The 17,205-nt window shown below is 40.8% G+C and overlaps 1 protein-coding gene across 1 annotated transcript; it reads right to left on the bottom strand.

The window, feature by feature from the left end:
* Window positions 1-8,192: 8,192 nt before the first annotated feature.
* On the bottom strand, window positions 8,193-17,003 carry LOC136126043 (RAD52 motif-containing protein 1-like). Its single transcript, XM_065881095.1, is given in 7 exon segments — window positions 8,193-8,294; window positions 9,756-9,841; window positions 11,475-11,573; window positions 12,543-12,711; window positions 13,087-13,209; window positions 16,357-16,558; window positions 16,930-17,003. Coding segments are annotated over 7 exon segments (855 nt in total).
* Window positions 17,004-17,205: the final 202 nt, after the last annotated feature.

The following is a 17,205-nucleotide window of genomic DNA, read 5'->3' as shown; positions in this document are numbered from 1 at the left end:
TACTTTAGCTCTGGAAGGAAGGAGCTCAGAGGGTCTCGGCTGAATAAGGGGCCTGCAAGCTTCGGGAGGAGTTTTCAGCCGCTTTCCCCGCAGTCGGGAGGAGGGGCGCTGACGCTGCAGCCGGACCCTGCTCCTCCCTTGCCCCGTTTCCCCTCCGAACGCTCAGGCCGACCCCCTCTCCACGCCCCCCAGGCCCCGCGAGCCAGGCCGAGGGCAGGGGGGGAGAGGAGGGACCGAAGTTCCCCGGACCAGACGCTGGGGGCCGCTCTTTCTGCACAGCAGCGGCGGGGGGCAGCGAACCCTGCCTCTCAGAAGCTGGTCTTGCGCTGCCGCCCGGGCAGCGGACCAGGCGGAGGGTCGGCGCCCACTTACCCGGCCCGCGGTCCGCACGACTCTCCCGGCTTCGGCCGCCGGGGCCCGTCCAGAACCGGCAGCCTCAGTGAGGCCGCCCTCCCCTCGGCCTCCGGGGAGTTCCGTGATGGCGGAGGGAAGAGACCCCGAGCTGCAGCAGTTCCAGCTCTGCGGAAACGCGGGCTCCGTTCTTGGCGTAGAGGGTTGGACCGCTCTGATCCGAGGCCTGCCGGGAGGGAGGGGGCGCCGGGGGAGGGAGCCGCCAGGAGCGCAAGGCCCCGTCGGGGGTCCTGGAGGGGCGGCCCGGCCTGGGGGCCCCGCCCATTGTAGCAGCCCATGCCTTTTTCCTGGAATCCTACACAAAAAAGTTAGAAAGATACACGGTCTATAGTAAATATTCACAAATGATTGTTGCTGCTGTTCTGACTATTCTATTAAACGTGTAAAATCCATAAAACACTTTAAGTTCAAAATTAAATATGAATTTTTACCTTTCTAATTATGTCTCTGCTATTCACAATTGTCGTTAATGGATCAGAGACTGTGGCATCACTAGTTAAAAATGAGCTTGTGAAAAAAATAGAACTCAGGCCCACCGGACCTCCTCAATCATACACAATCTGCACTTCTACAATCTCCCCAGTGTACTTGTGTACCCATGAATAGTTGAAAGGTACATTTCTACCTCAACATGTCTTTTGTGTCTCAGAAATACACATATTTTATCCAATTTGATATAAATAAAACATTCAAAAATGTATATGCCTGTGTTGAAACCATCATTTTATAATTTCTTTTCCAGATAAGTATAGTCTCTATACTGGTTTTGTGGATCACATGCCACACTCTTTTCTTGTAGTTAGAAATAAGGTAGAGAAAGTTACTTTGTAAATATATATATATATATATATATATATATATATATATATATATTAGTGGATAACTGAAAACACTCTTCTAAATTAAAACCAGTTCTCTTAACTTGCTGTTTTCTTCTTGGGTCACCTTATGAACTCTTCCCATGGCCACATGGCATGTGTACCCTTAATTTCAGGGACTGCTGACATTCCAGGATATGGCCATACATTTCTCTCAAGAGGAGTGAGAGTGCCTGGACCAACATCAGTGGGAATTGTACAGGGATGTGATGTTAGACAAGTATAAGAACCTGCTCTCCTTGGGTGAGGATACCTTCCTTCTAGAATTCCTTATCCAATCACAGCGTTTAGAGTCCTTCATTTGTAGAATGTCTCCTGGAATCTTCTGCTTCCTACAATAGGGTTTCAGATTGCAACGTTTCAGGAAATATTGGGAGTTTGTGGGTATAATTTATCTTATTCTTTTAAAATTGCAGCCTCCCTCAACCACATAGCACAGGGAGAGCAACTTGGTGCTTTGTAACCACCTAGAGGGGTGGGATAGGGAGGGTGGGAGGGAGGGAGATGCAAGAGGGAAGAAATATGGGAACATATGCATATGTATAACTGATTCATTTTGTTATAAAGCAGAAAATAACACATGATTGTAAAGCAATTATACTCCAATATAGATGTTAAAAAAATAAAATTAAATTGCAGCCTTCCTTTTTTTTTTTGCGGTACACGGGCCTCTCACTGTTGTGGCCTCTCCCGTTGCAGGGCACAGGCTCCAGACGCGCAAGCTCAGCGGCCATGGCTCACAGGCCCAGCACACAGCATGTGGGATCTTCCCAGACAGGGGCATGATCCCGTGTCCCCTGCATCGGCAGGCGGACTCTCAACCACTGCGCCACCAGGGAAGCCCTGCAGCCTCCCTTTTAATATACTTTGTAACTGCTTGGGACGTGTCTATATGAACTGTGTACTATATGCTTCTGTTATAGTCCTTACAATATTTTATTGTCTTATTTTCTGTAACAATTTTCCATGGATTCTTTGGGCTTAAGGTATATTAAAAGGGAGACTGCAATTCTGGGACTTCTCTGGTGATGCAGTGGTTAAGAATTCGCCTGCAAATGCAGGGGACATGGGTTCGATCCCCAGTCTGGGAAGATCCCACGTGCCACGGAGCAACTAAGCCAGTGGGCCACAACTACTGAGCCTGTGCGCCACAACTACTGAAGCCAGTGCGCCTTGAGCCTGTGTGCCATTTATTTTTTGGAGAATAAAACCACCTCTGAGTGATTAAAATTTAGACCAGCTAGTCAAAAGGCTTTATCACCTGTTCTTCTAAAACACTGATCAACGCAACAAGTTTTACTACGGATAACAGTACAACTGTATTCTGGAGCTCATTTCGGCAATATGGTTTATGACCTTGATGCTGGATCACGACATTTCAATGGTATAGCTGCTATTAATTGTCTGTTTGTTCAATGATTAAAGTCTCACGTGTTCTGAGCTCAGACTGGAGTCATCCTGGTTGCTGTCCACTGCAGATTTCTTCCAGTATGAAAGGACAAGAGCAATACAGCTTACTTTATGAAACGTCTGCAAACTAAATGATGATATAATCTACATTCAATTAATTTATACATACCCTACTGTAGAACCCGGTTTGTTACGGTGGCAGAGCTCGGTAATTATGTAAAACTGAAACCTTTATCTGCACTGGTTCAAGTCCTCTTCCTAAGAATATGTTTATAATCAACATTCTTTCACAAATGAACCAATTTAATTCACCATAGCATTCCTCATATTAACTAAATGGAAAATACTAGGCTATATACAAATGCAGAAAGGGCCAAAAATCATCAGCCCCCATGGATTATTGCAACCCATTGCTGAGGCATTTAAATTTCTTATTAAAGAACCACTATGTCCATCAACATCATCAATTTATATATTATTGCCCCAATGCTAGCCTTAACCCTGGCTCTCACAACATGAATTCCTCTTCCCATACCTTATCCAATCATTAATATAAACGTAGGCATATTAGCCATATCACACCTAGCCATTTATTCCATCCTCAGATCTGGATGAGCTTCACATTCAAAATACTTACTCACTGGAGCTCTAGGGACAGTAGCACACACAATCTCATATGAAGTAATGTAGCAGTTATTCCATTCTCAGTCTTACTGATAAATGGATCATTTACAATTTCAACAGTAATTATTACACGAGAACACCTATGACTAATTTTCTCCTGACCCCTACCCAGAATTTGATTATCTCTGCAGTAGCAGAAATCCAATGAAGCCCCACTTGATTTAACAGAAGTAGAATCAAAACCTGTATACATCTTCAGGCCCATTCAGACCGCCCTTCCTAAAGAATATGTCAATTTCCTTATAATAAACATTTCCACAACAATCTATTTTTAGGAGCATTGGACAATCCCTAGGTGCCAGAATTATATACAGCCCAAGTCATCATTAAAACACATCTAACAATCTCCTTTCTATGAATTTGAGCATCCTACCCAAAAGTTTGATATGGTCAAAATATACATCTCTTATAAAAACTTTTTTTACTACTATCGTTAGCCCTATATATATGAGAGTTTTCACTACCTGTCATCATACCAGGCAACCCAACACAAACTTAAGAAATATGTCTGACAAAAGAGTTTCTTTGATAGAGTAAATCATAGAGGTTTCAATACTCTTATTCCTGGAATTGAATTCTTCCTAAGAATTTTACATTCTCCATGCTACCACATTACACCACATGCTACATAGTAAGGTTCTCTAAGTAAGCTTCAGGCTCATACCCCCAAAATGTTGTCGTATGCCCTTCCTGTACTAATAAACTCTCATTGTTTTTACTATCATTTTACTGACCATTTTCTCAGGAAACATAATTGTATAACAAGCTCACACTGGTTAATGGTATCCCCATTCTAATAAAAAAACACGAACCCATAAGCTACAGAAGCATCCAACAAATATTTCCTAAAACAATCCACCACATCAGTACTACTTATAATGGCTATTATCATTAATCTAATATACTCTGGTCAAAGAACACAATGAATAACAAAAATCTTTAATCCAGCAGCATCCACCCTCGTGACAATCACCCTTGTCACAAAAGTAGGACTTTCCCCATTTCACTTCTGAGTGCCTGAAGTCACACAAGGTATCCCATGAACAGCAGGCCTGATGCTATCAGCCTGACAAAACTGCAGCCCTATCAGTTTTATATCACATGTCACCATCCATCAAGCTAAATATACTATGGATCATAGTGATATTATAAATCATAGCTGGAGGCTGAGGCAGACTTAGCCATACTCATCTGGAAAAAACTACACCCTCATCAATTGCCCATATAGGATGAATAACAGCTATTATAAAGTATATTCCAATTATAACAATCCTAAACATACTAATTTATATCATAACAACACTCTCTTCTTCTTACTTATGCCCAGATCATGTACTACAAGAGTATCATTATCACACACAAGAGATAAAACACCTCCCATCACAATCCTTTTCCTCACCATTATAGTATCATTAGGACATCAGCCATCACTATCAGGGTTTTTACCCAAATGAGTAATTATCCAAGAGATAACAAAAATGATAACATCATTCTACCAACACTAATAGCCATCATAGCAGTCCTCAACATATATTTCTACTTGCAGCTAACATACTCCATATCACTAACTATGTTCCCTTCATTAAACAGCACAAAAATAAAACAATTTGAACATACAAAGAAATAACCTTCCTATCATTATCAATCATAATATCCACACAATTACTACACATAACACCCATTCTATCAGTGCTGGACTAGGAATTTAGGTTAGTTCAGACCAAGAGCTTTCATAACCCTAAACAAGTAAAATTTACTTAATTCCTAAAAATAAGGATTGCAAGACTTCATCCTACATCAATTGGATGTAAAGCAAACATTGTAATTAAGCCAAATCTTTACAATATTGATGAGTTTTAACCTCAGGAAAGTTTAGTTAACAGGCCAATCCTCTGGTCAGCTGGCTTCAGTCTACTTCTGCTTCATTTGAGAAAGAAAAAAAAAGGCAGGAAAATCACCAGCAGAAGTTTAAGCAGCTTCTCCGAATTTGTTGATTCACCACAGGGTTTCTGAGAAAGAGGGCTCAATCTCTGTCTTTACATTTACAGTCGAATGCTAGCTCAGTCTTTTTACCTCTGTTCATACACTGCTGATTATTTTCAACAAATCACAAAGATATTTTATATTTACTATTTGGTGCTTGAGCTGGAGTAGTAGGCAGCACCTTAAGTATATTAATCCAGGCTGAGCTATGCTAACCTGGAGCGCTACTTGGAGACGCCCAAATCTGTAAGGTAGTCATAACAGTCCCTGCACTTGTAATAATTTTCTTTATAGTTGTACCCATTATATTGTAGGGTTTGAAAATGGACTTGGGCCACTAATAACTCGGACACCTGAGGTAGCATTTCCCAAAAAAAATCACGTAAACTTTTGACTACTTCCCCCATCATTCTTGCTCCTACGCATATCACCAATAGTAGAAGCAGGTTCTGGTACCAGTGGAATCCCATATTCAGTTCTAGCCTGCAATCTGGCCCACGCAGGAACCTCTGTCGACCTAACCATTTTCTTCTTACATTTAGCCCGTGTCTCTGTAACTCTTGGTATTATTACTTTTATTACTATAGTCTTTCATACAAAACCAGCAGTCATATCCCAATACCAAACACCACTATTAGTTTAATCTTCCCCAACTATAGACATATTACTATAATTACCAGTGTCAGTCCGAGCAGCCAGAATTGCTATACTGTTAAGAGATAGAAATCTCAACACTACTTTCTTTGACCCTGCAGGAGGAGACCGAATCCTATACCAACACCTGTTTTGATTCTTTGGTCACCCTGAAGTCTGCATTCATGGCCTACCAGGGTTTGTTATAAACTCACATATCATTACATACTATTTAGGACAAAAAGTGTCTTTCAGCTATTTGGGAATAGTATGAGTCATGTCTACTGGCTTTTTAGGATTTCTCTTGTGGGCCCATCATACGTTTACCATAGGGATAGCTGTCAACTCAGGAGAACACTTTGCATCAGCTACCGTAATTACTTCTATCCCTACAGGAGTAAAAGTATCTAGCTGATTAGCAACTCTTTCTTTAAGTTTTCTTTTTTTTTGGCTGCGTTGGGTCTTCGTTGCTGCACATGGGCTTTCTCTGATTGCGATGAGAGGCAGCTACTCTTCGTTGCAGTGTGCGGCCTTTCCATTGCAGTGGCTTCTCTTGTTGCAGACCATGGTCTCTAGGTGCGTGGGCTTCAGTAGTTGTGGCTTGCGGGCTCTAGAGGGGAGGTTCAGTAGTTGCATCGCACGGGCTTTTTACTCTGCGGCATGTGGAATCTTCCCAGATGAAGGCTCGAACCCGTGTCCCCTGCATTGGCAGGCGAATTCGTAACCACTGCGTCACCAGGGAAGTCCCTGGTTAGCAAATGTTCACGGAGGTAATACTGTATGACCTCCCACTATATTATGAGTTTTAGGCTTTAGTTTTTCTTTTTACAGTAGGTGGTTTGACAGGAATTATCTTAGCCAACTCATCCCCAGACATTGTCCTCTAGGATACATACAATGTAGTAGCACACTTCCATGACCTAATGTCCATGGGAGCAGTCTTCACTATTATAGGAGGGTTCCTACACTGATTCCCACTATTCTCAGGTTATACAGTTAACTCAGCATGAGCAAAAATTCATTTAACAAGTATATTTGTAGCAGTAAATAGGACTTCCTGCAGCACTTTCTTGGCCTCTCAGGGATGTCACTACGTTAGTCTGAGTACCCTGAGGCAAACACAACATGAAGTATTTTGTCTTTAGGCTCATTCATCTCAGTAGTAGCGGTAATGTTAATAATCTTCATACTTTGAAAAGCATTTGCGTCTAAACAAGAAGTCTTAGCAGTGGGAACTGCTACTCCTAACCTAGAATGGTTACATGAATGCCCTACATCATATCCTATGTTTCAAGATCCTACCTATATAAATGTAAAATAAGGAAGGACTCAAGTCCTTTGCAACCAGTTTCAAGCCAACACCATAACAATTATGTCTTTCTCAATAAATGAGATAAAAGTAAAAAGTGATGTAGCTTTGTCAAAGTTAAATCATAGGTTAAAATCCTGTATATCACTAAGGCATATCAATTTCATCTAGGCTCTCAAGATACATCACTGATTATGGAAGAACTTTTACATTTTCGCCATCACACAATAGTGATTTTTAAAATAAGTTCTCTAGTCCTCTATATTATTTCACTAATATTGACAACTAAACTAACTCATATATGTACAATAGATGCAAAGGTAGAGAAAATGTGAACAATTTACCAGCCATTATTGTAATCTTAGCTGCTCTATCATCATTGTGAATCCTTTACATGATACATGAAATCAATAACTCTTCCCAAACCATAAAAGACTATGGGTCAGTAATGATACTGAAGCTACAAATACACAGATTATGAAGATTTAAATGTTGACTCCTCTGTAATCCCCACAACAGAGCTAAAACCAGGAGAATAATAACTAATAGAAATCAACAACCGAGTAGTTAGAGATAGTCCTTGAATATTAGTTAGTTTCATCTGAAATTGTTGTACACCCCTGAGCTGTTCCTTCTCAGGCCCAAAAAGAGCTGCTATCCCACGATGCCAACGCCAAATTAAAGAATCCTAATACCAACAGGACCAGGCCTATGTTATGAACAAGTTATTCCACCACCCCCTACAGAATTTGTTCTTGTCATTGTTCACATTTGAGCCGTTCTAATGGGTGTCTCCAGCAGCCCAGTGGTGGAGGGGGGTTGGGAAGGAGGCAGAACTTCCCGAGGAAACCACAGGACCTGGCATTCTGGGAAATTCAAAAGTGCTAGTCAAGTTCTGGCAACCTGAACACTTCCTCCTGAAAGCTGAAGTCTGAGAGACATTCTTCCTCCCTTTGGCCACATGGCTGACAAGAAAAGTAGCTGACCTGCAAAATGAGCACCAGTTAGGGTGGCGGGAGGGGGACACTCCTTACAATTATGCTAAAATGTTGCCATTTCCTCCAAACTCTCAGTATTCACAACTCATTATTCATGCACAACTGTGTTATTAGGGGTTACCACTCAATCAGTGATGACTCCAGAATTTCTGTAGGAGGGGTTTGGGGCAGGTGAGCAATTCATTCTGGGAAAGAGAGTTTAAAACCAAGTGAATGGCTCTTTATATTAGCATGGGAAAACGTCCCACATCCCAACTTGTCTCAACAGACCCATTAATCTAGAAAAAACTACAGTGCCACTTTTCAGAGGTCTACCCTGTGTGCACACATGGAGAAGATACTTAGAATGTTAAAGTCAGCATGTTAAGTAATTTTCTTGAAATACTGTAACTAGCACCCAGTTTACTTTCTTCACAGGCCTTTTCATAATCTATTTAATTTTAGTCCTTTTTAATTGTCTGTTACACCTTTAACACCTAAATTCCAAGAGAGAAGGAGCTTCATCTTATCTCCACTGCCTAGCACATAATGGTTTCTAAATGGAACTGATTCCAAGACTGGCCTCATTTAGGAGTGCATCTCTTGTTATAATCAGGTTTCTAAAATCCTTAGTATCAATACGGAATCCTTTCCTCTCACATTTCACAGGAAGATAGACTTCTTATAGCCCAAACATGGATATGTTTGAAGTTTCCTTGACTGATTTAAATTGAATTAAAATTAAAATAATAATTTTGTATAGGAAAAACTTTCAATTTTTTTTCATTTTTCAGAACATAACCACCTTTTCTTTCTCTACTTTCTTCCCTTCAAAACAAACTTTGCAACATTGGGGTGAGTTAAATAATCAGAAATCTAGCCAAAAATTAAGCTCTCAATGACATGAAACACGTTTTTTGCTCCTTTTTAATAAAAATCCTATATGCAGTACATTAATGTTTTCTTTTAGAAATTATGTTGGCAACTTAATCCCTAATTCGAGGTATCCATATAACTGGTTTACAGTAAGGTTCTTTGGCAAAATATTTAACACAAGATACATATGAGATGTTCAGATCTGGGTAATATACCTTACTCGAAAGGCATGAATAGTTTTTAAACAGTGTAGCATAATCACACTTAAGACTATAGTTACTTTGTTCCCAAGTCCCTGAAATTCTATTTGAGGGGAGTTCTAAAAGGCCTGTGTCTTCTCCTGTGTCCACAACCGTAGACATACACTGATGACCCTCAATCCTGCTCTCCAAACTTCAAATAAGGGGCCAGAGACAAGGCTCGGGACTTGGAAAAGTCCTAGAAATTCCCTGCCTCAAAAGCACTTTCAGAGTTTCACATTTCCCTAAGGAAGACAGAGCTGAGTAGACATGCCTAAATCTTCCAAATCCTGCTGGTTGTTTTGAATTATGGCTACATTGGCTGTATACCGCTTGAGCTTTTATTTCCACATACTTGAATTAAATCCTGTAGTTCTTCTTCAATTCTAGCATCTGTCACCTGTTCACAGGGTCTATATGCCACAGCTGCTTTACCACTTTCTGAAATAAAGTTAACAAGGATCAATTCAGAGGTTTTCTTGTTCTAAAACTTCCTGTACACAATGGTAGCACCGAATACTTAGACATTCTTTTGACTTCTAAAAGCAGAAAATAGCATTTTCCTAGAAGTTCCCTCATCTGACACTTCAGTTTTTATCATAATTATTCGTGAAAACATATATAAGAAGTATCAACTTGGGTTCAAAAACTTTATGATCTTAGAAATAAGAACTAAGGAATAAGGACATAGAAATTAAAAGCTGTAGAAACAAAAATGTTCAATCAGAATACAATTAAATAGTAAGGCATTAGGTGGGGGTCAACGTGAGTTCAAACCTGGGAAAGATACCACTGGACTATAATAGATACTTCCTATTAGAAGCAAGGCAAGTGCCTACTCCTTGGGACAAAAATTCTACCAGATAAAATGAACAAAGCTTTGGAGACAGAGAGAGGGAGCATTTGAACACTCTACTGGCAGAAACTGGCCCATGTACCCTTTGGACAATACAGCTTTCCTCAAGGCAACCTAGAGACACCAGGCTTATTGGTCTAAGGAGTTTTGGGTACATATAAGGAGTACCTTGGCATATTAGGCACAAACAACCCAGGCATTTAGTTTGGTTCTTAAATGTTGTTACCCAGAGTTGACAGCTGATGGAGATTCTGTCTGATGACCAGAGAAGTCAAACTTCACCGGAACGACTGCCCAGGTTGGAAGGCTAAGACCAATCCAGGGTCAACTCTTACAAGCCAATAAGCTCTCTGACAACTTAGCTTGGATTTCTCAGCCTGCAGGGCTGTGAAGCAGGGGAGCAATTCTGTTCCGGGAATCTACTAATCATAAAGTTTCCTTTGGGCACAGCCTGTGACATTCTCACCGCTGTATAACTCAATAAGGAACACAATTAACGCTATTCAATAGCATGACCAGTTTCAAGACTCACAAAAACGTAGCTGATTATTATATAAGAATCATATTCACCCAATATATCAGAAATGAAAACTGAAATTAAACTGATTCCAAAAACATAATCTAATAAACTCTTCAACAAGAAAACAATGGTAATAATAATAGTCAATATACTTTGTCTACTTACTATGTTTCAGGCATAGCTCTAAGCTTGTTACATTCATCAGCCCATTTACTCTTACAATATCCCCCATTTGGTGGTAAGCTGAATTACTAACCCTATTTGCAGATAAAGAAATTGAAGCTTAGAGATATTAAATACCTTCAAATGTCTCTGGTTGGAAAAACCTAAAACTACAACAACAACAACAAAATCTAAGAGACAATGTTAGGACTCAAACACAGGTGTCCAAGGCTTATAATCACTACACTACTCTGTATGATAAGCAAGCAATTGAGGAAGAAGTGGATCAAACACTTTCTGTATGAACTGAGGCAAGTGATTCTATATCTAAACACTGGGGACAATAATATTTGCTGTCGTTTTTTCTCATAAATGCCACAAAGAATAAATGTAAGACTCCTGCTGTGAAAGCATGTGGTGAATGAAAGAATATGTAATGTTTTAGATAACCATTATTTTCATCCAATTAACTTTTCAAAAAAATTTATTTGCTCACTGCAACTGAAGCACTTCAACGACAATTAAAAAGGTCTTACTTAAAACAACAATCAGCAATTTCTGAAATGCATCTGTCATAGCTTTCTGAATAGCAAGCTTCTGGGTTATCTTCCTTTTCATAAAGAACAATAATGACCCTAAATCCCACCAAAACAGATGAATTTAAAATGCCTATATGAATAACTGATTTCTAGATTATATGTTTAAAACTAAAAATGCATCTGTGATTCTTAGATCATTACCTTAGTGATTAAGGGCAGGCACAACACTGGGGTACAGGTGAATGTCTCTGTTGCAGGTATACCCTGGCATGGCACATGTTTACTGCTCAGATCTATTCTGGAAGTTCCTAAAATACTAGACGGGAAATGCAAACCAAAAACGTGGCACAAATCTCATACTACTCACAGATTTCAAATGCACAAGCTGAGGCTGCACTGCTACAGACCCTGCTCTCCTCTGCGTAAAGGGCTGGAATCATACAGTGAGACAGATTTGGTTGCAGTGCAGATGATCCTGCCTCTACTCAACCATCACCCACTCAGGTGGATGGTGGAGCCTCCTCCACCTCATTAGCTAACAGCCCTGCCTCTGACTTAAAACCCTAAGCCCAAGTGCCATGGATTCTAGGAAAACAGTACCAATCGGAATCCCCTTTCTAGGGATCTATATTTACTTTTTCTGCTCAGGCCCTTCTATAAGAGGCAAAGGACTGAACATTTACACAAGAGTTTATTTCAATCTTTAGACAATGATTTTGTTGGGATAACTGAAGGCCAGAAGACATGTGCATTTGAAGGACTATTTTAGCACAAAACATATTATTAACAAAAAAAAAACCCCAAAAGAACAAAACAAAAAAAACTAATTTTCCCTCCTCCTAAGCTTCTTGGCAGGCACTCAGTATTAAAATTCTAAAGTATAAGGTCCTGTCACGTATTGCCTAAGATAAAAACCGATATTGTCAGGCAGAAAAATTCTGCCCAGGGCTTTAGTTGCTTAGAAAAGATGATCATGTATCTGAAAATTTGAGTTTCAGAAAGAAAGGAAAACAGAGAAATCCCACTGCCTCACCTCCCCACACACACACATACTAGAAAACAGACCTTCCTCCAACTTATCCAAAGGTTCCTCAGCCATGCCAACTCCAGGACTCCTGCACTCATGGGAGGGTAACACCACCTCTAAAGAACAGAAGAACTTCAGGCTTTGCTTCTGAAGTGGTGTCACAATATCTTCATTTTCCCTTTCTTCAAGGTTACAAAGATCCCGAAGCTGTTAGGATTTTGAATTAAAGGCTAGACTTCAACATATACTGTTGTTAGAAATAAAAACTAAACTCCAGCAATCCCAGGAAATAGTTTAGGTATGCTACCCCTTCAAAATCAACTGAGACTTACAAATGAATGACTAGATATGGGCCACTGTTTTTTATGATATACCATACAAATACTGGAGAAAATTATGGACAGCACCATCCAAGTCATTGAGATTATCACTAATTCTAGGTGGCAGGCCAATGCTCAGATACTTCTATGTGGAAGTCTCTCACATCTCCTCCCCATAGCCATGTTCTATTCTGCTCTCTAAAGTCTAGGAGTTCAATGTTGAAAAGAGTCTGGTTAGTCAAAGAAAATCTACAGAGTTTACCTTGATGATACTTTTTGACCACCCATGGAAATCAAAGTAGTAATTTGCCAATTCTCGGCATCTGGAGCTGCTTAGGGCAGGTGTATTATGTTGAACCGCCTTATGTCTGGTGCCGAGATGAACCTAAAGACATAAAAAACCTAAAAGTATCACAACCCTACATAGAAACTTATATTGGATATACCTGAGATTTATTAATTCCTATTTCATTAAGTGTTTGTGAAGATTAAGTAGGACATTTTAAGCAATGAGTTCACAGTGAGCCCTAAATAAATGTTATTTATTATTTTTCAGTCAGTACTTTTCTGCATCATTTCCAGGGCCCCTGATTAACAGAAGGTTCCCTGACACCCGGTGGTGAAAGTGATGATGAAAGCATCCAAGGAAGCCCAGCAGAAGCCTATTATGGGGCTGGGGGTAAGCAAAGGAATGGACTGTTTTACTCATCTCATCCTGTAGATACTGCTTCAGAATATGAACTGAAGAGGAGACAAGATGGACCTGCCACTGAATTAGGACCTGAATCTGTAGCACCCCCTCCCCAAGTTACTAACCCCTGTTAGAAGAGGGAATATGTATACCTCTATAAATGTAAATGAAGCAACGAAAAGAATTAGAGGTTCATCTGCATTAACAAGCTTCTTTGAGAGTGCAAATATTTCCAGTCTTAACTCTCTAAAGAACTTCTATATTACTGTGGATATTTTACATCACTAGTTCCTTCTTAGATGTCCATTTCCATTCTGAACAGAGTAAGTATATAAATATAGTCATAAAAAATCAAATAATACAAATAAAGTCAAAGCATTGTTAATCTTTATTGAATTGTGTGTGCATCTTCCTCTGTCACTAGTTTATGAGCTCCTTAAGTGCTTGAAGGAACCATATATTATTCTTTCCTTGCTACCAGAAACAAGCATAGATCTTGTATTATAATAGAGGAGTGATGGTCTGTTGACTGAGTGAATGAATGAGTACATAAGAAAATGAAATTACTTTCTCCAACTGAAGCTGTCTGCTGGGAAGGAGAAATGAAGACTAATTTTTAAATGTTGAGTGTCACATGGTCCTGTGCGGTGAGTCATAACGGAGCTGTCCTGGACAAATAGGAAGCTTCAGAAGGGTTCTGAGCCCCTGGGTAGTAAAGACAGTTCACATCTGGGATAACCTTGCCACAGTTCTTGCTGGCAAACATTTCCTTTCGTGCTGAGAAAAACTCAGATACATTAGGCCTTTCCTTCATTCTATTTTTTAGTTGTTACTCTCTTTTCTGTATTTATAAAAAACACAGGGGAAAAAAGCTAAGAAGTATGTATACCTGCCAATGAATAAAAGAACACATAATTGGAACTTCCGTGCTGGTGCAGTGTTAAGACTCCTTGGTCCCAATGCAGGTGGCCCAGGTTCGAACTCTGGTCAGGGAACTAGGTCTCACATGCATGCTGCAACTAAGAGTTCGCACGCCACATTTAAGGAGCCTGCAAGTCATAACTAAAGGAGCCTGCCTGCTGCAACTGGGGAGCCCACATGCCACAAGTGCGGAGCCCTTGAGGCACAAGTAAGGACCCCGCCTGCTGCAACTGAGACCCGGTGCAACCAAATAAATAAATAAATAAATAAAATTGAAAAAGAACGCATAAGTAAAGAAGGAAACAATTTCGGGGATGTGGGTAGTAAACTAAGGCTCTGCATTAAATAAAGAAAACTAATACGAATGTCCTTTCCTCTCAACTCTATAGTGACTTATAGAACATTTTCTTCATTACTCTATCGGTGACGGGTTTTATGCTGTGAAAATCTCACAACCTACGCTTATGGAATGGTCTTAATGTCCAATATAAGAAAAGAACTCATTACTCACAACTGATACGAAGTAACTGTTTCATAATCTTTCCAGGACCATCTGTAATATATGAGTGGTATGTGAAATGGTAGCAGGGTCCGCAAATTAAAAATGTGTGACACAAAATCATTTCAACCCCAGGGAGTACTTCCAGGACTGAAGTAGGTGTTAAACAGGTTACAGAAGTGGGAGGTAGTGTACCTGGAGTCCCATCTGAGGAGAGTTCTCAGATTCAATATAGGTGAAATCAGTGAGAAAAGAAATATGGGTGAGAATAGGCAGCAAGGTTAGTAGGAAGTAGCCAGAGCAAGAAGCCAATTAGAGAAGACACACAATTATAAAGGGAAAGGTCTGGGAAATCTAAGCCTCACTCCCTTATTCAGAGGAATTGACAAGGTCCTTGAAAAAGGAATGGTGGCTGAATGGAGGCACATAATGAAATGTTAATTCTGGGGAAGTAAAATTGGATGGCATGTTGATATGGGATAAGGTTTCTACAATGCAATAAAGAATATTTTAACCATTTTCTGGAATCTGAAGGGAGTTCTAAATAGGCAGTTTGACAGTAATGATGATGATGAAGCCTCCTTTATGTTACACCTGACAAAAGTTTGTCAAGCTCGGGACTTCCATGGTGGCACAGTTGTTAAGAGTCCGCCTGCCAGTGCAGGGGACACGGGTTCGATCTCTGGTCCAGGAAGATCCCACATGCCGCAGAGCAACTAACCCCGTGAGCCACAACAACTGAGCCTGTGCTTTGAGCCTGTGAGACACAACTACTGAAGCCCGCGTGCCTAGAACCCATGCTCCGCAACAAGAGAAACCGTCGAGATGAGAAGCCCATGCACGGCAACGAAGAGCAACACCTGCTCGCCACAACTAGAGATAGCCGGCGCACAGCTACAAGACCCAACACAGCCAAAAATAAATAAATAAATTAATTAATTAATTAAAAATTGTCAACCTCACACATTTAAAATCCACATAAAAGTAAATATAAGGAAGACTCTTGTGAAGATTTCTTAAATTAAGGGGCAGCAGAAAATGACATGGGGTTTAACATCAGTCAAATTTGGGTTTGGCCTCTAGTTTCCACGTTTACTGTCATGAACCTTAAGTAAGTCACTTAACCATCCTGAGTTTGAGTTTCTTCATCTAAAAAACAGGAAGAAACCACTAGGGAACTGGGGGATCAGTGGAGCAGTGCATCTGAGAGCATTCTGTACACCACAGTGCTGTTGAAACGGTGGCCTTTTTTTTTTTTTCCCCTGGTATCTTAGTTCCAAGACCAGGGGTTGAACCTGGGCCCTCAGCAGTGAAAGTGCAGAGTCCTATCCACTGGACAGCCAGGGAATTCCCGATGGCCTATTAGTTTTGAATTCAGCACACCATCCCAGTGGAGCGAGGAATTCCACAGTTGGACCCACCTTCACTGGAGATGTGTGAAAAAGCTGTTTCTGCTCGCATGCCTTTTGGGCTCTGTGGGCATCCATTGCTGAATAAAACTTAATAATGGCATAAAACGTAGGACAGGCCACTGCTGCGTTTGGGAAGACTCAGACAGAATACAGAAGGCCAAACCGGGAGAAGACTGTGAAGAAAGAATGCTGCACGCTTAAGTAAGTGCAGTAAATTTCAGGCCCAGGAAACAAAACCGCCCATTCCCTTATATTCCCGCAGCCTTCCGCCACAGGTAACTATGGTGAGTCTGGAACTCCAAACACTTCTCATTTCATAAACAAGGTTCCCTCTGAAATCCTAAGCTTCGAGAAGCATTAGGAGTCAATGACTTCTGTTGGGAACTAACTCTCAAAAATCTATGGGGGAGAGCTGACTGCTCAGGTCATCTCTAGAACTAAGATTCCTCTCAGCGGAGACCACAGGCAGATGAGGTACTGAAGCAGTACCCCAGAGCGCCCAGTTACTGGGGCGTGGGGCGGCCTCCTCCACCCCTCCCTCCCCTCCGGCTCATCTCACTTGCAAGGGCTCAGCCCTTTTATCCAGGGCTCAACTCCCACACCAGCAAGGTTTTGTCATCCCCGATGGGAACCGCAAAAGCTACCAAGTGCACCATCCTATCGTCACAGCGCGTGCGCGGCTCAGGGCGCAAGCAGACTGCGCCAGGGAACGCGTGCCCGCGCTTTTTAAAAAGTTAGTGCCAATAAATCTAATATATAGAAAAATAGTTGAAAGCCCCTGAGTGTTTTGTGGATAGAAAAGCTTGAGATTCAGAGCAAGTTCAGAGCTTGACATTCTAAGAATAAACTAGCTTTCCA

Source organism: Phocoena phocoena, chromosome 1 (assembly GCF_963924675.1).
Source record: "Phocoena phocoena chromosome 1, mPhoPho1.1, whole genome shotgun sequence".
Taxonomy (NCBI): domain Eukaryota; kingdom Metazoa; phylum Chordata; class Mammalia; order Artiodactyla; family Phocoenidae; genus Phocoena; species Phocoena phocoena.
Note: the sequence above shows the minus strand (reverse complement) of the source record. Positions and strands in the feature narration are given on the sequence as shown.